General features: G+C 37.8%; 1 protein-coding gene across 2 annotated transcripts in view; it reads left to right on the plus strand.

The window, feature by feature from the left end:
• Positions 1-24740, plus strand: part of MANBA (mannosidase beta) — a 138568-nt gene that overhangs the window by 91352 nt on the left and 22476 nt on the right. For both annotated transcript variants that reach the window (XM_017877083.1, XM_017877084.1), the window contains exons 9-13: positions 2862-2979; positions 4905-4991; positions 9109-9276; positions 15751-15969; positions 23627-23791. In XM_017877083.1, coding sequence (XP_017732572.1) covers positions 2862-2979; positions 4905-4991; positions 9109-9276; positions 15751-15969; positions 23627-23791 — 757 coding nt within the window. The remainder of the gene's footprint in view (positions 1-2861; positions 2980-4904; positions 4992-9108; positions 9277-15750; positions 15970-23626; positions 23792-24740) is intronic.

Below are 24740 nucleotides of genomic sequence, written 5' to 3' on the forward strand. Positions count from 1 at the left end.
TCTGGATATGAAATTCTGGGTTTAAAATTCTTTTCTTTAAGAATGTTGAATATCAGCCCCCACTCTCTTCTGGCTTGTAGAGTTTCTGCCGATAGATCTGCCGTTAGTCTGATGGGCTTCCCTTTGTGGGTAACCCGAGCTTTCTGTCTGGCTGCCCTTAACATTTTTTCCTTCATTTCAACTTTGGTGAATCTGACAATTATGTGTCTTGGAGTTACTCTTCTAGAGGAGTATCTTTGTGGCATTCTCTGTATTTCCTGAATTTGAATGTTGGCCTGCCTTGCTAGGTTGGGCCTAGGCAAAAAATGTTCTCCTGGATAATACCCTGCAGAGTGTTTTCCAACTGGATTCCATTCTCCCCGTCACTTTCAGGTACACCAATCAGACGTAGATTTGGTCTTTTCACATAGTCCTGTATTTCTTGGAGACTTTGTTCATTTCTTTTTACTCTTTTTTCTCTAAACTTCTCATCTCACTTCATTTCATTCATTTGGTCTTCAATCACTGATACCCTTTCTTCCAGTCGATCAAATCAGTTACTGAAGCTTGTGCATTTGTCATGTAGTTCTTGTGCCACGGTTTTCAGCTCCATCAGGTCATTTAGGGACTTCTCTACATTGGTTATTCTAGTTAACCATTCGTCTAATCTTTTTTCAAGGTTTTTAGTTTCTTTGCAATGGGTTCAAACTTCCTCCTTTAGCTTGGAGAAGTTTGATTGTCTGAAGCCTTCTTCTCTCAAGACTTGTCAAAGTCATTCTCCGTCCAGCTTTGTTCCATTCCTGGCAAGGAGCTGTGTTCCTTTGGAGGAGGAGAGGCACTCTGATTTTTAGAATTTTCAACTTTTCTGCTCTGTTTTTTCCCCTATCTTTGTGGTTTTATCTACTTTTGGTCTTTCATGAAAGTGACGTACAGATGGGGTTTTGGTGTGGATGTCCTTTCTGTTTGTTAGTTTTCCTTCTAACAGTCAGGACCCTCAGCTGCAGGTCTGTTGGAGTTTGCTTGAGGTCCACTCCAGACCCTGTTTGCCTGGGTATCAGCAGCGGAGGCTGCAGAGGAGTGAATACTGCTGAACAGCAAATGTTGCTGCCTGATTGTTCCTCTGGAAGCTTCCTCTCAGAGGGGTACCCGGCTTTGTGAGGTGTCAGTCTGCCCCTACTGGCGGATGCCTCCCGATTAGGCTCCTCGGGGGTCAGGGACCCACTTGAGGAGGCAGTCTGTCTGTTCTCAGATCTCAAACTCCTGGCTGGGAGAACCACTGTTCAAAGCTGTCAGACAGAGACATTTAAATCTGCAGAGATTTCTCCTGCCTTTGGTTTGGCTATGCCCTGTCCCCAGAGTTGGAGTCTTCAGAGGCAGGCAGGCCTCCTTGTGTTGTGGTGGGCTCCACCAGTTGGAGCTTCCTGGCCGCTTTGTTTACCTACTCAAGCCTCAGCAATGGTGAGTGCCCCTCCCCCAGCCTTGCTGCCACCTTGCAGTTCCATCAGACTGTTGTGTTAGCAATGAGGGAGGCCCTGTGGGTGTGGGACCCTCTGAGCCAGGCACGGGGTATAATCTCCTGGTGTGCCATTCGCTAAGACCCTTGGAAAAGTGCAGTATTAGGGTGGGAGTGACCTGATTTTCCAGGTGCTGTCTGTTATGATTTCCCTTGGCTAGCAAAGGGAATTCCCTTACCCCTTGCACTTCCCGCTTCCGGCTTCCCGGGTGAGGCGATGCCTCGCCCTCCTTCAGCTCTCACTCGGTGGGCTGCACCCACTGTCCTACACCCGCTGTCCAACATGCCCCAGTGAGATGAACCCAGTACCTCAGTTGGAAATGCAGAAATCACCTGTCTTCTGTGTCGCTCACGCTGGGAGCTGTAGCCTGGAACTGTTCCTATTCGGCCATCTTGGAACCACTTTTACCTAAACTTACATCTCTGTGATGCTGAAAATAAACTTTATGAAATGAAAATAAACACATTTAAACTTATTTATTATCTAAATTAAATAACATTTAAGCATATTTACAAATGTAGAAATGTGCACTGTAGTATGTTATTTGATGTTTAGAATGTAAATGTGGTCAGTAACTAAAACCTGATTTTTTCCAAAAGTTGTAGTAATTTCCTTTTATTTTAAAATGTGTATATTATTTTAGATTTCATAAGAAAATGAAATTCTTCTCCAGACACAGCCACGGGATAATTGGCTCTATCTTTTCCTTTTCAAATGCTCCTCTCCCCTCCCAGCTGGGGCTGGGTTGGCTGTGGTCCTTCAGCCCGGCTGGTCCAATTGGAAAGCCTGCGGTGGTGCCTGTGCTGAGCCCTCAGTGCTCTGAGTCTGCCCATCCTGTTATTTGACTTGAGCAGTGTTGTGGGGATGGAGGGAAGGTACATGCTCTCAAGCTACCTGTAAGTTTCTAGATTTTCCTGAGGGTAATGTGAATAGGAATTGGAAAAAGTATAAAGAAAATTTATTAGAGAAAGAAATACTGGGCTGAAGGAATTGTATAAAAGGAGATACAGGTGCTAGGCACTAATACTCAAGTCTTGATTTTGTTTTATAGTGTGGAGGGTTTGTATAAAATTAACTTTCCAAGGTTACAACTGTATTTTTTATAGGAATAAATATAAAACATAAATTTAATTTTAAAAAGAGTATAATAAAATAAATTGGTAAAATTTAATAGGTAAAGATATCACCCATAGGTTTTCTGTTTGTTTATGTGGTTATTTAATGTGTATATAATTTTATCTTACTTTCTTTAATTTACATTATAACCAAACCATCACGATTTTAGAGTATGTTTTTCTAACAGAGATTAGAAATGTGTTTATCTGGTTTTTTCCAAGTTATGATTTGTTTATAAAATGTCTTCTACAGGTTACGGCTCCTTTTACAGTCTGTTGTGGATGCTAACATGAATACTCTTCGGGTTTGGGGAGGAGGAATTTATGAGCAGGATGAATTCTATGAACTCTGTGATGAACTAGGAATAATGGTGAGAAGTTGATAGCATTTTATATATTGATAAGTTACTCTATCCTCAGTTTGATTGCCAATGTTCTGAATGATGCAATTGCCCCTGTCTCAGAGCCAGATATTCCATTTGGGGCTATAGGAATAAATGGCATCTTGTAAACCCAGAGCCACAGGTGATTGCAACTACCATAATTATTTATTTTTAAATGATAGATATCCTGTAAATTATTTATATCCCAGTACACATATACCTACTTTTAAAATAATTTTCTTTGTGATATTTAAGTATGCATAGAAAATAAAAGAAAATATTTAAAACACTTAAAGGAGATCTGACAAAACCTAAAGAGAAGACAAATAATGAAATTAAGTAAAGGTGTGTTTCATATTGTTTTTCTAAATTTTTTCTAATTTTTTATTTTTAATTTTTGTTTTGAGACAGAGTCTCACTCTATTGCCCAGGCTAGAGTGCAGTGGTGCAATCTTAGCTCACTGTGGCTTTCCCCACCTCGGGTTCAAGTGATTCTCCTGCCTCAGCTTCCAGAGCAGCTGGGATTATAGGCATGTGCTGAATTTTGTATTTTTAGTAAATCAGCATCCAGCTAATTTTTGTAGTTTTAGTAGAGATGGAGTTTCAACGTGTTGGCCAGGCTGGCCTTGAACTGCTGACCTCAGGTGATCCACCTGCCTCAGCCTCTCAAAGTGCTGAGATTATAGGCACGAGCCACTGTACCTGGCCCTAATATTGTTATTAAGTACTTTTAACATGTTTTGTAATTGTGAGGATAAAGCAAAGAAAATATATTCTGTTAGTTCTATTATTGTTGTTCTAAAATATAAAGAATGCCACGGAAGACAAGGAATTATACTAATATTGATAATGCTGATGGTCATTGTGACAATGATATTATTCTATAATATTCACTGAGTGCCAGGACAGGCATTGTTCTAAGTGCTCTACGTATTTTATCTTCATGCCCATTCAGTGAGGTAGTTACTATTCTCTATCCTATTTTACAGATAAAGAAACTGACACATGAAGAGGTTAAATATTTTACCCAAACTCTAACAGCCTGTTTATGGTGGAATCCAATTCCGACTCAGACAGGCTGCTTTGGGGCTATGACCTTTTTTTTTTGAGTTGGAGTCTGGCTCTGTTGCCTAGGCTGGAATGCAGTGGTGCGATCTTGGTTCACTGCAGCCTTCACCTCCCGGGTTCAAGTAATTCTCCTGTCCCAGCCTCCCAAGTAGCTGGGATTATAGATATGTGCCACCATGCCCGGCTAATTTTTGTATTTCTAGTAGAGACAGGGTTTCACCATTTTGGCCAGGCTGGTCTCGAACTCCTGACCTCAGGTGATCCGCCCCCCTCAGCCTCCCAAAGTGCTGGGATTATAGGTGTGAGCCACTGCTCCCAGCAGGGGCTGTGTTCTTAACCGTTGCATCACACGGCCTCCTTAGGAAGGGACTGACGTAGTTTCATTACTAAAGTGTGCATGTAGTAATCCTTTTGTCTATGAAAAGCTAATTCCTTTATAAATGAAGTGTGATTCTTGCCAGTCTGGTGCATCTCTTAATACCAAATGCCTGGTGAAAATTGGAATGAATTAGAAGTGAGGAGGGGTTGGAGGGAAGCCTCATTCTATGTCACCTTCACACATTTTTTCTTTTTCAAATTCTTCTGTCTTCCTTTTCTTTTATACCTGCCTAGGGTTTTCTCTTCTCAGGTTTCTGTACACTTTTGTGCAGTTCTGGGAAGTCTTAATGTCTTTGATACCTTTCCTGGGTGCCTTTATGCATAATGGTGCCCCAATGATCACACTCATCAGGCTAACTTAATTTTTCATTTGTGTGAAAGGTAATGCCCAGAGCTCAGAATGAAGACTTTCTTCTGTGTAATAAAACTTATGGAAGTGTTGCATTCCCTTTTATTTGATTTGCTAGGTATGGCAGGATTTTATGTTTGCCTGTGCCCTTTATCCAACTGATCAGGGCTTCCTGGATTCAGTGAGAGCAGAAGTTGCCTACCAGGTATGTTATTACCCTTCCAAGAAAAAATAAAACACATAATATGTTTTAGTATTGCCTTTTGTTAAATCTTGCTTCATTTTGGTTTTTGTTCTCTACTACATTCCGTGAAATATTACACAGCCAGGTAATTGACATCCTAGGTGATTCTACCCAGTGTCATGGCTTTACCATCATCTATTGGCTGATGACTCCCAGATTTATCCCCAGTCCTGATTTCTCTGCTGAATTCCTCTTTCTTATATCCAACTGCCTACCTGGTGCCTCTGCTTGGAGGTTTAACAGGCATCTGAAGTGTAACATGTACAAACTAAACTCATATTGCTGCCCGACAATCTTGCTTCTTCTGAAGTTTTCTCCATCTCAGCAAACAGCAACACCACTATTTGAATTGCTCAGGAGAAAAGTTTAAATCGATCGTTGATTCCTTGGTTTATTTTGGATTCTACATATTGACATTTATACTTATATTCACGGATACATAAATGCAAGGAAATGATTATATGCTTTCTCTGTCTACTGAAAAGACCTAGAAATAATGCCCAATGTTGTAATGTTGAGTATTCTTATACTGAAGTAGTCTTTCCTGTTAAGAGAAAAGCTTCTTAGAGAAATGGCTGACTCCAGGTCTGGCACAGGAAATATATTAGATAATCCTGGATATCTTCTTTTTACAAATGGCAGTGGTGTTAATGTAATATTATCAACTGATAGTTTTAGCCACAGATCTGAGGTTTATGAGCTGTGTGCAGAATATACTTATTTTTGCAACAAGGTCTGTTTAGGGCATGATCATGCTTTGAAACACAGATTGCATTATATTTCTTCTCCCCTAAATATTAAGTGCATGGCATGGGTTTCCATGTGGAATCAGAATGGGATGCTTGTCAATACAAGAAAATTCTGAATCATGATGTACTCCCAAAATACAGTTTAGGAACCAACTTGTGAGTATAGCATATGCTAGTAAAATACTACTGAAACATTGGACTGATTCATTAGCATCCATTAGAAATGATCACTGCACCAGGAGATCACCCCTACCTTGTAAAGAGTTTACAAGACTGTGGAGACATATTGAGTTTTTGTAGTGCTCTGCAACATGTTAAAGAAAGAAACAAATCAATTTTCTCAGTAACCTCAGGTGAAGCTACAATGTGGATAATTATTGACTCTGATTTCAATTTCACATGTCCAACTGTCTGCCAGATTTTTTGCAATGTTGATATACAAAGAACAAATCTTTTGATATTTCTTCTTGAATGGTGAGTCTGCAACCTTAAATATTTAAAATAAAGAGGTCACTTTACCTCTTGCGCTTCAATTTCTGTATCTATAACTCTAGTATGATGTCACTCCTCGTGAAACTGTTTCAAAGATTAAATAGGATAATACATGTAAGGCATGCAGTACAAAAGAAATAACAATACCAGCTGTCGCACTAACTTAGCATGTCTTCAAAGTACATCTACTATCTTTTACACAATGCACTCTTTCAAGATTTTTCTTTTTAGCAGGAAATATGAAAGTCATTGATACTTTCTTCTTCCTCACCTCCCACATCCATCTGGTTTTAAAATTGAGACAATTTTTTGATACCAATGTTACTTGTATTTATATTTACTTTCTCATCCCCATACTTACTACTCTAGTTCAAATCTTATTTTTCCCTGTCCTCAAACATTGCATTTGTTTTCTGATTGGACTCCCTAGCATTGGTCTCTTTCAATATGTGCATACTCAACAGAGCTGCCAAAGTCATCTTCCACTGACACATTTTAAGTCATACCACATTCCTGCTCAGAACCCTGATCCTAGAATATCTCAACATACAGATAACAAGGAAGCTATCGAAGTTATGTCAAAAGGATTTTTGAGAGACTCTGAGCAACCAAAAGGTGGACAATTTGAGATTCAATAAGGATAAGGATGTCAATGAATTGAATCCATCAAGTGTGTTAAAATCTAGAGTTCATAACATAGTGTCTACAGATGTATATTTTGTGAAAAACCATACAGAAATGCAAGGAAGCGATTTCTATAACACTATAAAACTCAAGATAGTGGTTACTTTTGGAAGGAGGAAGGGGCTGTGATTAGGAAGAGGCACATGGATGGCTTCCGGCATGGCTGCCCTGGGTGGTGGCTACAAGGGTGGTTGCCTTATAATAATTCACCATATCATAATTTGTTTTCTGTAACTGTGTTTCATTTTAAAATAAAAGGTTTGAAAAGTATAATCAAACGCCTTCCCTTGCCAACAGCTCCCCTGAGGTGGCTTCTTGCCCTCTGGGTAAGGTGTGAGATCCTCTTGTGCGGGACCGCGTCCAGCTGGTGTCTGCACCTGTTCAGGAACCATCTCCATCTTGCTGTCTATGTCCTGGAACATCTTCCCCGTTCATTGCCCTTGTGGGCCACCTCCTTTGTTCTCCTTTGACCCCTCTTACCTTAAGCGTGGGAAAAACCTTTTGCCTTTTGAGACATACATCACACTTTGAATTACTTGTTCAAGGATTTGTCACCTCTGCAAGACTGTTATCTCCCTGAGTCCTAGGGCTCATTCCCCTCTGCGTCCCCACTCTGTGGATTATGTACGAAGTGGATAGATGAGTGGATGAATGAATAACTTTAAACATATTAATTATAGTTACACAGGTTGTAAACATTTCAATTTTATTTTTAGTTTTCTTTCATGTAAATAATTAAAATAAAACATCTATGTATCTTCAGTTCTTTGATGCATTATTAAAGATAAGGAGAGCCATTTCATGCAGAGTTTATTAAAATTTTAAAGTAAAGCTTACCATAAAACTCTAAGTCAGCTTAAAGGTTGTGTGTAACACGGTGTCACTGAAGCTTTTTGCCACTTAAGGATTTATATTTGTATCTTCATCAGTGGCATAAATATGTCAGTGACATAATATGTCAGGTAGCAGCTGTCCCTTTCTTGGGCATGTACAAAGACAAAAAAAGAGATAGTGTTTATATGGCTGGCTGAGAAAAACACAAGACTTACTTTTTAAAAAAAAAAATGAAGCATATCTCTTTAATATACCTTCAGTGCATCTGTATTTCATCTATATGAGTTTCTGAGCTTCCTGAACGGAGAACACATTGAGAGCATCAGTGGGGGGCCATCGGTGTAATCACGCATGACAGTGAAAGTGAACCTATAAATATCAATGAGGTAATATTGCCAAAGCATGTTCTAAAAGAATTTTTCTTGACCATTGATTCACTCTGCCATTCTCCGAGGAATTTAATTGCTCTCTACTGGAGCACATGTCCTAGTGTGTTAGAAGAAGGGGCATGTCTGAGTCTGTCCAGTGCAAACATAACACAAGTGGATCCTTTTGCCTTTATGTTGGGCCAGCCCAGATGAGCTCAGTTTATGCAGGCCTCATGTGGCACAGTTTTCAGGTGGATTCTCCAATTTTCCCTTTTATATTTAAATATGTTCAGTAACTTAATGTTAGTTGATTTCTCAGGACATGATATTGATAGTTATTTCAGGAGACATCACCCTGATTACCCTAATCTGTTTTCCTTTAGAGCATTCCATATTTGTCTTTAACTGCCAGCATACCTCTAGTACTCACTTGCTTTGTAAAACCTTCTCTAGTTCTCCTTCTGGTTTTCTGATCTTGGTGGAGCCTGCACAGGAACCTCTGTCCCTCTTTCAGTGGTAGTGATTGCTTTGCCTCATTTGTTTATTCACACAGAACTCCAATTTGCTCTTAAGAACCAATCCCCCAAATATAATGTCTCCTGCCTTTTGTATTTCCTGAAAGTTTTCTTTGTGGCAATCCACATAATGATGAGTTTATTCATTCCCTTTTTCTTTCTCTTTCTAAAAAAGGGGTTATATTATCTTCAGTTTTTATATAGCAGAGAAGAGAAACCCTATGTATCAGTGTTTATAAAATCTAGTTAAAAGAATCTCAGAGATTTCTTAAAATGTATTCCTACAGCTAACATGACTAGCCATTTTCAAATTAGGTTTTTGGCACATAAGAATTTATGTGCAAAAATGCAAGGGCTCTAATTTTATGAGTAATTATAGCTCTGAGTATTTTATGTTAACTCTTTGAAAATCATTTTATATTTTCTTAATTTTCAGATCAAGAGACTGAAATCTCATCCTTCTATCATCATATGGAGTGGCAATAATGAAAATGAGGAGGCGCTGATGATGAATTGGTACCATATCAGTTTCACTGACCGGCCAATCTACATCAAGGACTATGTGACACTCTATGTGAAAAACATCAGAGAGCTTGTATTGGCAGTAAGTAATGATTTTTTAATGCAGTGGAATTTAAGAATGTATCTTTAAAATGGATACGTTTGAATACTGGTATAGTATGTTTTATGCCCCTTTTTAGGGCTGTCTTCAACAGTATCGTTTGATTACAGAGTATCCCATTGTAGTGCAGCAGCAGATGAAAGGATTTATGGGCTATGGACTTCTTGGAGGATGAACTTATCTGTGCTGCTCTCCACACATACACCAATGCAGTGCTTACAATGCTAGGTTGTCACATGCTCCTTGGAGTCCATCCGTGGATCCCAGAAAGCCCTTAGAATCTCTAGATTAGATGATTATTGATATGCCACTTCTACAATTCTGTAATCATATGTGTTAAAGTAGAATTTGGTATATATCACATGTGAATATCCTGGTATGTGATTTAAGGGACAAAGAGAGATGCGAGAGCTGGTCTCCAACCCCACTGTATGGCCCTTGCTCTATAGTGATTCTCTTTGCACCACTTTTTGTCTAATTGGCATATTATACAGACATATGTTAATATAAATTGGCCTTTTGTGAGAAAAGCATTTTTTTTCAGTAATAGTACGAAAGCAAAAAAGTTTTAACTTTTGAAAACTTTGTTTAACATGTGATTTAATAATCTGGTTGTCTTTACACTGTTGTGTCTGTAAATAGATGCTTTAAAAATCTGGGTATATCTGGAAGCAATTTGAAAAGGCATCTATTTTTTAAAATAGTATGTGATATTAGCACCTAAACATGCCCAGTTGAAGTTGCTATTCCATTTATGAGAAGAAACTTCACTGAAAATTCATAAAAAACGTGGGTTCAAATATATAACTTACCTGATATACTAAGTCATGTGTCATGAATGATTTTTTCTATTCACAAAATGTGATGGTACAAGTTTTAAAGAATATTTACAGAACACTCATTTTATAATCTTTTTATTCACAATATTGGTATTGTGTTTTTCATGTCTGATGGATTTATAGTTTCTGAGGATTTTCATTTTATAGCATAGTGGTTAAGTACTCATGCTTTGAAATCCTGGCTGGGTCACTTCCTGTCTATGTAATCTTGGGCAAGTTACTTCATCTTCCTTTTTCCATCTATAAAGTTAGGTTAAAAATAGGAGCTAACTTTTAAGAGTTGTTATGCGGACTAAGTGAGAGAATGGATGGAAGGTACGTGACTCAGTCTGACACATAGTAACCTTTTTTTTTTTTTAAGTTAAAATATTTCTTTGGGGGAGGGGACACCACATTTCTGCTTAACAAAAAAAAATATTTTTACAATACAGAGCTCTTTTATTTTTTAAACACCTGTTATGCCATGCATTCATAGGGAACAGGTTCTAGAAGCTCAGGCTCTGTTCCATTGGTTCTCACAGTGTGCTTCTCTGGGTGGAGCCAGCTGTGCTTCCATTGAACTCAGGCTCCTTTCTGTTTGGCTTCCTTTTTTTTCTTTTCCTTTCTTTCCTTCTCGAGTTTTGGGGAGCTATCTTGGCTCCTAGAGTGCTTAATATGCTCAACACATTAATTCTCTTGGCAGCAATCTTGCACTTAACTTGTTGGTTTACAACAGTGCCAACAGCCTGCTGGCAAGCACAGTAGACTCCTCTGGTTTTCCCATGTTAACGTTTGTGGGGTATTCCTTTTTGAACCAGATGCATTCCCCTGATGTCTGCATCACCCTTTTGTAGATTCACATGTATATGGCCAAAGGAACAACTCCATATTTTCTAAAAGACCTAGAGAATATCCTCTCCTCTTTCGCTTTGTGTGTCATCGTTGTGGTGAATTACTGGAAGATGGTGGTTCACAGTAACTTTTTTTTTTTTTTTGAGATGGAATCTCATCTGTTGCCAGGCTGGAGTGCAGTGGCGTGGTCTCAGCTCATTACAACCTCTGCCTTCCGGGTTCAAGCAAGTCTCCTGCCTCAGCCTCCTGAGCACCTGGTATTACGGGCATGTGCCACCACGCCCAGCTAATTTTTGTATTTTTAGTAGAGATGGGGTTTCACCATGTTGGCCAGGATGATCTTGATCTTCTGACCTCCTGATCCACCCACCTCGTGAGCTGAGATTACAGGCCATGAGCCACCACAGCTGGCCCACAGTAACCTTTTAATTAAGACTAGCCATCATCATCATCATCCTTGTTGGTTTTGTTCAACAAGGTAGGTCTTCAGACACTTATACATTTTAATCATTAATTTTAACACTACTTTCTTAAGCTTTAAAAAATTAGCTTCTTTGGGCCATTTCTTTTTCACCTGTGAAATGGAGCTATGCCTTTCTCTTTAGGGACTTATTTATCTTAAAATGAGCTGTGAGCAGTAACTGATGTTTGCAAAATTTTTTGAAGATGAGCGCTATGAAATGCTACATAATCACTACTGCTTTTAATTTCCATCAAAGTATTAGGCATCATAAAAAGGTAAAGCAGCATAAATTGATTCATCTCTAAATTGGCTGTAATGATTGGTTTCCTACTGCACATGCTTTTTTTAATGGCCATTCTGTTGGATCACCTTGTGGTATTTCCTGGTCCAAGTAAGTGTTTAAGGTCATGACTTAGAGAGATGTCATCTGTGAGATCTGCAACAAATAACCACACCTTAAGAATAAGTGATTTATAAATGGAAGGAAATTATAATGCATCATCAAAGCCAGATATTTTTAGGTAGAGACTTGTTTGTAATTTTACTGCATGGCTCAGCTTACCAAATTTCTCAAGAATCTCAAGGAAAAAAAGGAAATCTGTCAAGCTTGATCAGACCAATTGACTGGCCTTCTTCAATGTTTTCAAAGCCATTGTAGCAAAAATATTTTTAAACATTTAATATCACCTATAATTTCATCATACTTTTAGTATTTTAAATTCACCCAACATCTACTAAGTACCTATTACCAAGTGCAAAGCCTCATCTCCGATGCTGTGGGGACACTCTTATCCTTGTGGAGCTTACAGTCTGCTGTGAAAGGGAAGCAGGGAAAAAATTATCAGACCTTAGGCAGTGAAAAAAGTGCTATAAAGAATGTAGCTTCATAATACTGGGAACTGTGTGGCAGAACCATTAATTTTAACTGAAAGAATCTAAAAAGGCTTTCAAGTAAAAGTTTACATTCAAGCCAAACCTTACCGGTTGAGAATTTTGAGGCAAAGTGTTGTCTAGTAGTACTTTAGGTCATGAAAACAATGTAAATAAAGGTAAAAAGATGTGAAAGTAGGTGGTATGTATAATGAGTGGCAAGCAGTGCCTGGTAGCTAAGAGCAAGGGACTCCTGGATTCCTGTGGGAGAGTGGAAGGTAGTAAAGACTGGAAGCAGACCATAGAGGGACTTTAAGTCATATTATGGAGTTGAGCTTATTCAGTAGACAGTGGGAAGTTAGTGGACATTTTGCAGGAGAGGAGGAACTTTATCTGGTCCGTGTTATGGAAGATAACTTTACTAGCAAATATTAGGGAGGTGAGAGGTTCTAGACAAGGAAACCAGTTATAATAACTAAAACTCCAAGTTACTGAGATGTCAGGAATCAATATGTGAATTGTAATTATTATATTAATTAATATTATTATATATTAATGTATTAAATTAAAGTTGGATGTGGTGGCTTACACCTGTAATCCCAGTGACTTGGGAGCTGAGACAGGGGGAACATTTGAGGCCAGGAGTTTGAGACCAGCCTGGGTGATGTAGCCAGACCCTGTCTCCAAAAAAATTTAAAAAATTCTCTGGGCATAGTGGCATGTGTGCCTGTAGTCCTAGTTACTTGAGAAGCTGAGGCAGGAGGTTTATTTTGAGCCCAGGAGGTCAAGGCTGCAGTGAGCTATGATCGTGCCACTGCACTCCAGCCTGGGCAGCAGAGCAACATTCTGTCCTTTAACAATTTTTTTAAAAAAAATTCATTATATAAGTGCTTTGTATAATTTATTTACTTAATTTGTAGGAGTTCCCTGGAGTGTAGGTGATATATTTATTTTAGAGTCATTAAGTCCTCAAGGTTGTGGAGGTCATAGGTAGTGGAGTCCAGTGGTGTGGGATTGGAAATGAGATGATGGAAAAAAAATCTGAATGTAGAGTTGCTGCTACTCAGAGTGACTGAATGTGGGAGGTAGGAGAGGGAGACATTGAAGATGACTGCACTCTGGGTACCATCAGCAAGAAAGGGAGCATAGTCAGATAAGTTTGGAATTAGTAAACAAGGAATTCTGCTTTAAAAGGTTGGATTTGCGATGTTGGCAAAACAACACAGGGAGAAATGTGGAGCTGGTTATCAGGAATGTAAGTGTGGCAGTGAACATGAGGTCAAGTGTGCAGGTGTAGGCTAGGAGTAATCAGAACATCCTTGTGAGGGGAAGCCATGGGACAGGGTATAGAACAAAGAGAAGCCTGAGAGAGAGGGAGTGTCCATCTGGGGATGGAGAGGGTAGCTGGAGAAGGAAGAATCAGGAAGGTTGGGGGAAACTGGAATGTGGAAGAATTGTGAACAAACAGCCAGGAGTGGAGAGAGCTTCAGAAATAATAGGTGTTAAATAGGGTCATTTATTGCACACCAGAGAGGGAATGAGTGGGGACAGAAAGAACTGCTATATTTAGTAAGTGGAAGTTCATGGGTAATTTTTGAAAAACATTTCAGTGGAGTGGCCTGATCAGGAATTGAATGTCAGGGGTTTATGAATGAGAGGATGGTAAAGAAATCTGATGGACTGCAAGGGATTAAAGGGACTTTTTATTAGGATAAGGGGAGTCCTAAGGAATCTAAGGGAAAAGGGCAGTAGAGGGAGATTAAGAAAAAAAAAGAGTGGAAGATAGATTGTTGGCTGTAGTACGAAAGCAAAATAGAAAGATGACCAGAATACAGAGAGTCTGGCAAAGGAAAGGGTTAAGGATTTTTTTTTTTAAATGATGGAAGAGAAACAAGAAATGAAATATGGATCGATATACCAAGAAAAAGTGAAACATAATGGTGAAAATTTGAGAAAATTATTTTCTGAAAGTCTCTCTCTCAGGGAGGCCTTACTGGCCTTCTGCAATATGTTTTACATTCCCAACGAGCCCTGCACTTTTCCTTCAAAACATTCATCATACTTATAATTACTTGTTCAGTACCTGGTTTCAGCACTAGATTACCATCCACTCTTCCAAGAGGGTCACCATGGCTGTCTGCTGAACCTCCAGCACATAGAAAGAACTGCATGCCTGGCTCATAGGAAATACTCAAAAGAGATTTGATGTATAAATACTTGACAGAGTCATAGATTCTCTGTCTCTCTCTCTCTCTCTCTCTGTCTCTCTCTCTCTCTCTCCCCCTCTCCCTTCCTCCCTCCCTCCCTCCGCAGTGCGGAGAAAATGCCAGAGACACAATAGATTTGACGAATACTTGCTAAGTGAATGAATCTTCTCAGTGAAAAGGGAAGTAGTCTCATCTACTGAGATGATAATAACTATATTTTGAGTTCTCACAGTGTGCTAGGCACTCTGTTAAGCACTTACATGCTAGATGTTGTAACAGGTAAGCCACAGTATTTCAGTGGTTTACATAATAAAAGTTTATTTCTTACTCACTGACACTATGAAAGGGCTACTCCTGATTGATAGGCAGCTCCTCTTTCAGAGATGTAGACACTTTATTCCAGCTGCACCATCTCTTGCACCCTCACCTGCAAATGGGGGAAGAGGATGAGAATGAGGCACATGGCCCCATATGGGCTAGGAAGCCACTTCCTAGGGATGGCTTTATATTATAGAAATGAGAACATGAATTTGTTGACACCTAGCCATCACTTTCACATATGAGTTATTTACTATTTATAATACCTGTAAGGGAGGTACTGTTATTATCCTCATTTTGCAGATAAACCTACCGAGGCTTAGACCTGTCCAAAAATAATAAGGTTCAGATTTGAGATTTAAAGTCAGGTTCGGGTCCATCTGACTCAGTAGCTTCTGTTCTTACCTGCTAGACCTTTGGTTCTCAAGTGGTGGTGATTTTGCCCCTGTGGAACATTTGGCAGTGCCTGTAGACATTTTCAAGGTTGGGGAGAGCTACTGACATCTATTGGGTAGAGGCCAGGGATGCTACTAAATATCCCACTATGCATAAGACATCCCCACCCCCAGCCAACCCCTACAAAAACGTATCCAGCTCAAAATGTCAATAGGGCCAAAGTTGAGAAACTCTGGACTAGACTGTACGCCACCTGTGATGGATGAGAGTGGAGGCAAAACATGATTGAAAAGATTAAGAACAGCTGCTGTGAGGGATGAGCTAAGTGTTACATATGAAAAGGTATAAAGGATTGGCAAAGAGCAGAGAGGTGCTGGTGGTTGTTGAATGGGGAGGAAGGTAAGTGGTCCTATTAATTTTCGATCAGCTACTTGGCATTTCTGGGACTTGTTAGTATTTTTAAAGAAGTAAATGATTCATACTTTACAGGATGAATATATTATCCTTGAATTAATTTTATTTCTGAACTTAGGGAGACAAGAGTCGTCCTTTCATTACGTCCAGTCCTACAAATGGGGCTGAAACTGTTGCAGAAGGCTGGGTCTCTCAAAACCCTAATAGCAATTATTTTGGTGATGTACATTTTTATGACTATATCAGTGATTGCTGGAACTGGAAAGTTTTCCCAAAAGCTCGATTTGCATCTGAATATGGATATCAGTCCTGGCCATCCTTCAGTACATTAGAAAAGGTAAGTCATCTTTTGATTTTCTAATGTTTCAAAATGATAGAGTGTGGGCATGTGTTTCTTCTGACCACTGGTTCAGAAAATCGTATGAAACCTACATCTTATTTAAATGAAAGTTTGAGAAGAAGATGGAGGAAAATAAATTTTTTAAACCTTTGGGGATTACTTTTCTCTATTACTTTTACTGTGTTCCTTCAGGAGCACTGAAAGCACTAAATGGGGCCCAGTGGTTGCTTAAGCCTGACTTATCACACATGGAAATAACTCTTACTTGCTACAGTAACTCTTACTTGTAAATCATATCCTGCAACTGTTTTACCATATACAGATATTCATCCAGGCTGGTCTGGAACTGCTGAGCTCAACTGATTGCCCACCTTGGCCTCCCAAAGTGCTGGGCTTATAGGCATGAGCCACTATGCACGTCCTGGTCATTTTAAAATTATTTGTCTTTATTTTATTGAGTTATGAAATTTTTAAAAATATTTCTGGCTATAAGATTTTATCAGGTATTTGATTTGCAAATATTTTCTCCCAGTCTGTGGGTTGTCACTTTATTCACTTTCATGGTATCACTTACAGCACAAAAAATTTAAATTTTGATGACGTTTTACTTACCAATCTCTTCTTTTTGGTGTTGCATCTAAGAAATCATTGCCTCTCCCCAAATGGCAAAGGTTTAGGAAGAGGGTAAATGTGATAAATAAACCTTAGTCTAATGTTATCATCTTACCTTTTCTCTCCTCTTTCTCCTCCTATTCCATTTTTCCTCCCTCAACTCCTCTTCCTCCCTCGTTTTCATCGTGTCGGTGTGTTTTATTTTCTGTATGGATTTTCACTCTCTCTGTTCCTAAAGATTCAGTTTCAGCATTGTATGTATTCTTCTTAAAATAGCTTTATTGAGATATAATTCACTTGCCATACAATGCACCCATTTAATGTGTACAATTTAATAGTCTTCAGTATATTCACAGAGATGTGCAGCCAGCACCACAATCTAATTTTAGGATATTTTTTATCACTCAAAAGAAACCCTGAACCCATTAGCAGCCACTCCCTATTTTTCCCTATCCCTCCTCCCCAGTCTTAGACACTACCAATCTAATTTCTGTGTCTATAGTTTTCCTTACTGTTTATATTTCATATAATTGGAATAATATAATATGTAGTCTTTTGAGACTGATTCTTTGACTAGGTGTGTTTTCAGGGTTCATCCCTGTTGACCATATATTAGTATGTTCCTTTTTTTTTTATTTCTGAATAACATTCTGTTGCATGGATATACTATGTTTTGTTTATCTATTTATCAGTTGATGGACATTTGTGTTATTTCCTCTGTTTGGCTATTATGAATAATGTTGCTGGGAACATTTGCGTACATGTTTTGTGAATATATGTTTTCAGTTCTACTGAATGTATATCTAGGAGCAGAATTGCTGGGTCATATGGTAGCTCTATCTTTAATATTCTAAGGAACTGTCAAATTGTTTTCTGTAGCGATTACACCATTTTGCATTTCTACCAGCAAGGTATTAGGGTTCCAATTTCTCTACATCCTTGCCAACACTTGCTGTTTTCTTTTTTTCTTCACATTTCCCTGGGAATTTACATTTACAGGAAATTTGCATATCATTGATGACTAATCATGTTGAGCATTTTTTTCATGTGCTTACTGGCCATTTGTATGTCTTCCTTTGAGAAATGTCTATTCAAATCCTTTAGCCATTTTTTTTTTTAATCGAGACAGGGTCTTGCTTTGTTGCCCAGGCTGGTGTGCAGTGGAGTGGTCATGACTCACTGCAGATTTGACCTCTCAGGCTGAAGCAATCCTCCTGCCTCAGTCCCCCCAAGAAGCTGGGACTACAAGCATGTGCCAACACACCAAGCTAATTTTTGTATTTTTTGTAGAGACGGGGTTTCACCAAATCATCCAGGCTGGTCTGGAACTGCTGAGCTCAACTGATTGCCTACCTTGGCCTCCCAAAGTGCTGGGCTTATAGGCATGAGCCACTATGCATGTCCTGGTCATTTTAAAATTATTTGTCTTTATTTTATTGAGTTATGAAATTTTTAAAAATATTTTCTGGCTATAAGATTTTATCAGGTATTTGATTTGCAAATATTTTCTCCCAGTCTGTGGGTTGTCACTTTATTCACTTTCATGGTATCACTTACAGCACAAAAAATTTAAATTTTGATGACGTTTTACTTACCAATCTCTTCTTTTTGGTGTTGCATCTAAGAAATCATTGCCTCGCCCCAAATGGCAAAGGTTTATTTCTGTGTTGTCTTCTAAGAATTTTATAGTTTTAGCTCTTGCATTCAAGTCTATGGTCATTTTGAGTTATATTTTATGTGTGGTGGGAGGTAGGAGTTCAGGTTCATTCTTTTGCATGTGGATAGCCAGTTGTTCCAATAGCATATATTGAAAACACTATTCCTTTCCCCCATTAAACTATTTTGGCCCTGCAAATCAATTGACCATAAAAGTTAGGGTTTATCTCTGAATTCTCAATTCTGTTCAAGTGGCATATTTCATGTCACTGTGCACTGTCTTGATTACTATAGCTTTGTAGTAAGTTTTGACATTAGGAAGTGTGAGTCCATCAATTTTGTTCTTTTTTTCAATTTTTTTTTTTTTTTTTTTTTTTTTTTTTTACTATCCTGGGTGCCTTGCATTTCCAAATGAGTCTTGGAATCTATTTGCCAATTTCTGCAGAAAAGTTAGCTGGGATTTTGATAGGGATTATGTTGAATCTGTTGATCAGTTTGTGAGTATTGCCATCTAGTAATATTAAATCTTCTGACATAAGAACATGGGATGTCTTCTTTAATTTCTTTCAACAATGTAGTTTTCAGTGTACCAGTCTCACAATTCTTTGGCTTACTTATTCCTAAGTGTTTTATTATTCTTGATGCTATTGTAAATAAAATTATTTTCTTAATTTCATTTTTAGATTGTTCATTGCTAATGTATAAAATACAAATGATTTTGTATATTGAGCTTGAATGCTACAATGTGGCCAATCTCATTTATTAGCTCTAATAATATTTTGGAGGATATTCTTTAGCATTTTCTATATATAAGATCATGTCATCTATAAATAGAGGTATTAATAATATTGCTTCTTCCTTTCCAATCTGGAAGCCTTTTATTTGATTTTCTTACTTAATTTCCCTGGCTAGAACTTTTCATACAATGTAGAAAATGGGTGGGAAGACAAGATATCCTTGAGTTGTTCTTTTTCTTAGGGGGGACATTTCAGTCTTTTACTATTTAGTGTGATATTGACAATAGGTTTTTAGTAGATGTCCTTTATAAGGTCAAGGAAGTTCCCTTTTATTTCTAGTTAGTTGAGTGCTTATATCGTGAAAGAATGTTGCATTTTTTCAAGTGCTTTTTCTTTGTCTATTGAAATGATTGTGTGGTTTTGCTCTCCCTGCATCAGTTGTGTAAAATAACCACACAAAAAAAAGTCTTTTAAGACAATTTCAAAATCTTTTAAATTTCACCAACTGAACACAACTATATTTGCTTATTCACATTGAAGTTATACTGTACTTTTAACTTTAATGATGTCATAACCTTAGCTCTATCCTTGGTTATTTAAAATTTAAAAATTAACAAAAAATTGTACATATCTATTGTGTACTACATGATGTTTTGAAACATATATACATTGTGAAATTCCATACCCCCTTTTTAAATTGCTCCCAAATTGTGGGGCTAATTATCTTTTGGGAATACTATTGTTTCAGAGTGAAGGAGGATGAAGTTCAGTATCCGGATGCAGGCAGGAGCAAGTGTTGAGAGTGGGAAGGAAGGAATGAAGGAAGCAAGAATATTTACTGAATACTTGCTGTGTACCACGTACTCGTTCTTTAATTCGACAATAACCTGCCCACTCCACTTTGAGACCCAGGAGGAAATCAAATTACTGTAAGAGGACGCAGATAGAACTCCCACCCTGCAGTGCTTTGATTTCCTCTTGGGCCTCAGTCAAAGTGGAGTGGGTCGATTATTGTCTAATAAAAGAATGAGTACCTGGTACACAAGCAATAATTCAGTAAATATTCTTGCTTCCTTCATTCCTTCCTTCCCACTCTCAGAAATAAGCAGCTGGGTTCAGACTGACTCTCTGTCTCCAGAGCTGATAGATTTTCTTTTCACCACACTTTAGAAAGATTAGTGTTAGGAATTGCTAAACCTTTTCCTTAAATCTATAATAATTTCTACTGGCCTCCTTCAAATAATGGAATTATTTTTATCCCATGTTTTTGTGAAATGCCTGATGATGTTCAGAGATAATAAACACTATATTTTAAAATAGAGAAAGTTAAGGATAAGTGCTGCTCATTATGAATCGTTTGTTATCTCGATTTACTCATCTCTTTTTAAGCTACACTGCTTAGTTGGGAATTTGAATAGGTGATTGGGAAAATAAAAGAAACCAATAGAACAACTAAATAAAACTTTGGCTCTTTTATTTAGAAGCTTTTTCATGTATTCAACAAATTGATTAACACATATCTCTTTAATTTGGGATACATTGATTTTTCATAAAATATAATATTTTCAACATGTGGTTATCAATATTGCACGGTGATTAAAAGTTTGGGCTTTGGAATAAACAGAACTGGATTGAATATGACAGCTGCCACTCATTATCTGTATTATCTTGGACAGATTATGTAATCTTTCTGAATTTCAGTTTCTTCATCTGTAAATTGGGGTTAATAGTAGTAAATACCTCGTGTGTGTGTGTGTGTGTGTGTGTGCATGTAGATATGCACATGTGGGTGTGTTCATGAGTAAAGATTACGTTAACTAATACATTGAAGCACTTAGCACTGTACCTGACACAGTGAGAGCCCATGAAATGTAAACTATTATTACCTTTAGTATAGTCCATTTTAATCATATTATTTGTATGAAAGTTTCATTTTCTTCAGATCCTTCTGGGTTTAATGAACTAGGGACTGGAGCTAGATTGCATTAGATTTGGATACTGAACAAGTTATTCAGCCTTTCTGTGCGTGGTTTTCACATCTGTAAAATGGGATGATAATTGTACCTACTCGTAGAGTTTGTTTTGTTTTTTGTTTTGAGAGAGGGTCTAGCTGTGTCACCCAGGCTGGAGTGCAGTGGCATGATCATGGCTCACTGCAGCCTCAAACTCGTGGGCTCAAGCAGTCATCCCACTTTAACCTCCCAAGTAGCTGGGACTACAGGCATGTGCCACCACACCGGGCTAATTTTTTATTTTTATTTTTGTAGAGATGGGGTCTCATTATGTTGTCCAGTCTGGTCTTGAACTCCTGGGCTCAAGTGATCCTCCCACCTTAGCCTCTCAAAGTGCTGGGATTACAGGTGTGAACCACTGCACCTGGCTGGGTTTTTATGAGTATTAAATAAGTTAATATATATTTTTTAAAGTTAATATTCTTAAAGTAATTAGAACTTTGCCTGGCCCTTTCCAGTTCTTTCTGGTAATATTATTATAGCTGAAATTTGAAAGATTTTCAAACCATAGTTATAAGAAGGTACAAAGCTTCCCATATAACTAAAGATGAGGTTTACTGATTATGGGATAGACCCAAATTATTACAAATAAGAAGGCTGCATGGCCCAAAGGTGTATTTCAGACTTTGAAAAGGAGGAAGGACACGCCTATGTGAAAGCTAAAAATGTTGAGCTCAAAGAAGTAGAGTGGAATAGTGATTACTAGAGGGTGGGGAGGGTTGTGGGGGAGGGGCAGTAGAGGTTGGTTGATTATATTAACCAACCTCTAAACCAACCAAATTAACCAACCAATGAAAATTATAGCTAGATGGGAAGATTAAGTTCTAGTATTCTATAGCACTTTGGGGTAACTATAGTTAATAATAATTTATTGTGTATTTTCAGATAGCTAGAAGAGAGAATTTTGAAAGTTCCCAACACAAAGAAATGATAAATGTTTGAGGTGATGAATTTACTTAGTACCCTGATTTGATCCTTATACATTGTATACATGTATCAGATTATAACATGGGACCCCATAAATGTGTACACTTATTGTGTCAATTAAAGATAATAAACATAAATAAAATAAATTAAGAGGAGGAAGCATAGGAAGAAGACTATTGATAAAGGATGTGCATCTAGAATGTGTATGAGATGATTGTAAATGTGAATCTCTCTTTTAAATACATAATAGGAGTAGTTAGCATTCTTTAATTCTGGTGGTGGTGTTTTGGAAAACATCTGTAATTAGGAAAACTTCCAAATTTAATATGGCTAGTGTTCATTTCTTATATTTGGGTATGAATCAGTTCCTGAGGAATAACCTTTTCCTTTTATAGTAATGGGCCCATGTGTTGCTTAATTACTGGGAATGAGAAGTCATACTTTATGAACAGGGATTAAGCTTTTTAAATTTTCAAATTTTTGGGTGGAGGGGCAGACTATGTTTTATCAAAGTCTGTGTAACTTGAATTAAAACTGGGTATTTTCAGATGTAGCCAGCAATTGTCTTCTTTCTTTCTTAAGTGCTAACAGTGCATTAAATTATAGGCCTAGAAGCCAGAATTATTGCTTTTTTTCTCTGTTTTTGTAGAAGGTATACTCCAACATATGTGAGTTTTTTAATTTGAGCTGATGATAAAAGAAAGATCCTGTACGTTATGATAAAACAGATAAAATAAAGATCCTATAATTTGGGCCTGGCTTAAAAAATGAAAGATTGATTTTTTTAGGGGAGAGAAGTAACATTATTTGGTTTGTGTCTTCAACTATATAAAAATTAAACATATGTATCAGTTTCATTTAGTAATCACTGAGAAACAAGTGAGCAGTGTAAGTGCTAAAGCATTTACTCTCATAATATTCCTATTACAGTGTAATAGGTGTTTTATTCCTGTTTAAGAATTGTGACAGTTTTAACAGAGTGTCAATTGCATTCTGTTATTAAGTTTTGACAAATGAATACTGGATAAAATATTTACCTAGGTAGATAAAATGATATTTTAAAATACATATAGTAAATGTTTCAAAAACCAGCAATATGTTTTGATAAAACAAGAGTCTTAAGAGAAACACCAAAATATAACTTTCTTAGTTGGAGGAAGGGAGGATATACGCACCAAACCCTGGTTTTGTGATTCCACTTTCCGCAATGCTAGTCCTTCACTGACAACAAGTAGGATGGCAAAACATTTATGAAACTGGAGCCACAGAAGAAACTTCGAGCTCTTTTAACTTTCGAGCTCTGTCTACCTTTCCAGATTTGTTAGGAACTTATAGAAAAGTAGTTTTACTGCCAACTTTCAGATTTCTAATTCTTTTTTTTTTTCTTTTTTTTGAGACGGAGTGTCGCTCTGTGGCCCAGTCTGGAGTGCAGTGGCTGGATCTCAGCTCACTGCAAGCTCCGCTTCCCAGGTTCACGCCATTCTCCTGCCTCAGCCTCCCGAGTAGCTGGGACTACAGGCGCCCGCCACCTCGCCCGGCTAGTTTTTTGTATTTTTTAGTAGAGATGGGGTTTCACCATGTTAGCCAGGATGGTCTCGATCTCCTGACCTCGTGATCCACCCGTTTCGGCCTCCCAAAGTGCTAGGATTATAGGCTTGAGCCACCGCGCCCGGCCCCTCAGATTTCTAATTCTTATTCTTTATTCAAAAGGTCTCATCTACAGAGGACTGGTCTTTCAGTAGCAAGTTTTCACTTCATCGACAACATCACGAAGGTGGTAACAAACAAATGCTTTATCAGGCTGGACTTCATTTCAAACTCCCCAAAAGCACAGATCCATTACGCACATTTAAAGATACCATCTACCTTACTCAGGTAAGTCGTTTTCATTCTAGAGTTGAACAGGTTCCTGCAATTAATGTAAGAGATTATGTAGATTTTGTAGGCCATATATGGTGAAAACTATTCAAGTTTTCATTCTACTGGTTAAGGAATTTATTTTCTTCAGAGAACATATATGATGACACATAGGACATGAAATAGTTCATTTTTGGCATTTGCCTCTCTTACAAAAACAGCTCACAAAATTCTGAAAGAAATTGTGTATGAAAATATTCTCTACTTCAAGATTGCTCTAAAGGTTTAGTAATTAAGGCAGTGCCATTTCCCAAGGATAAAAATAGAACAAAAGAACACAATAGAGTCCAGAAACAGATCCCTGTGTAATATGGACACCTGATTTATGGCTGTGATGCCACCACAATTGAATATGAAAAGAATCATTTATCAATAAACAGTGCTGTATCATGTGGTTGCCTTTATGGGAAAAGAAGTGAACTTGACCCCCTATACAAATTAATTTGATTGTTGGGCGTGGTGGCACACACCTGTAGTCCCAACTACTTGGGAGGCTGAGGTGGGAGGATTGATTGAGCCCAGGAGTTTGAGACTAGCCTGGACAAAATATCAAGAACCTCATCTCTAAAAAATAAATGAATAATAAATTTTATAAATTTCATTTGATCAATGACTGAAGACTCAAATGTGAAAGGAACTACAATAAAGCTTCAAGAAAACATGGAATAGCTTCATGATTTTGGAATAGGTAAGAGTTTTTATATAGAACATAGAAAGCACTAACTAGAAAAGAAAATATTGATAAATTTACACTCCACTGAAATTATGGACCCCATTAAGTATAAAAAACACCATTAAGAGAGAGAAAAGGCAAGCCACAAATTGGGTACCAGTAGTTTTAATTCATATATTTGATAAAAGATTTGTATCCAGGATAAAGCAATTCTTTTTTTTTTTTTTTTTTTTT

Source organism: Rhinopithecus bieti, unplaced genomic scaffold, assembly GCF_001698545.2.
Source record: "Rhinopithecus bieti isolate Rb0 unplaced genomic scaffold, ASM169854v2 scaffold_9690, whole genome shotgun sequence".
Classification (NCBI taxonomy): Eukaryota; Metazoa; Chordata; class Mammalia; order Primates; family Cercopithecidae; genus Rhinopithecus; species Rhinopithecus bieti.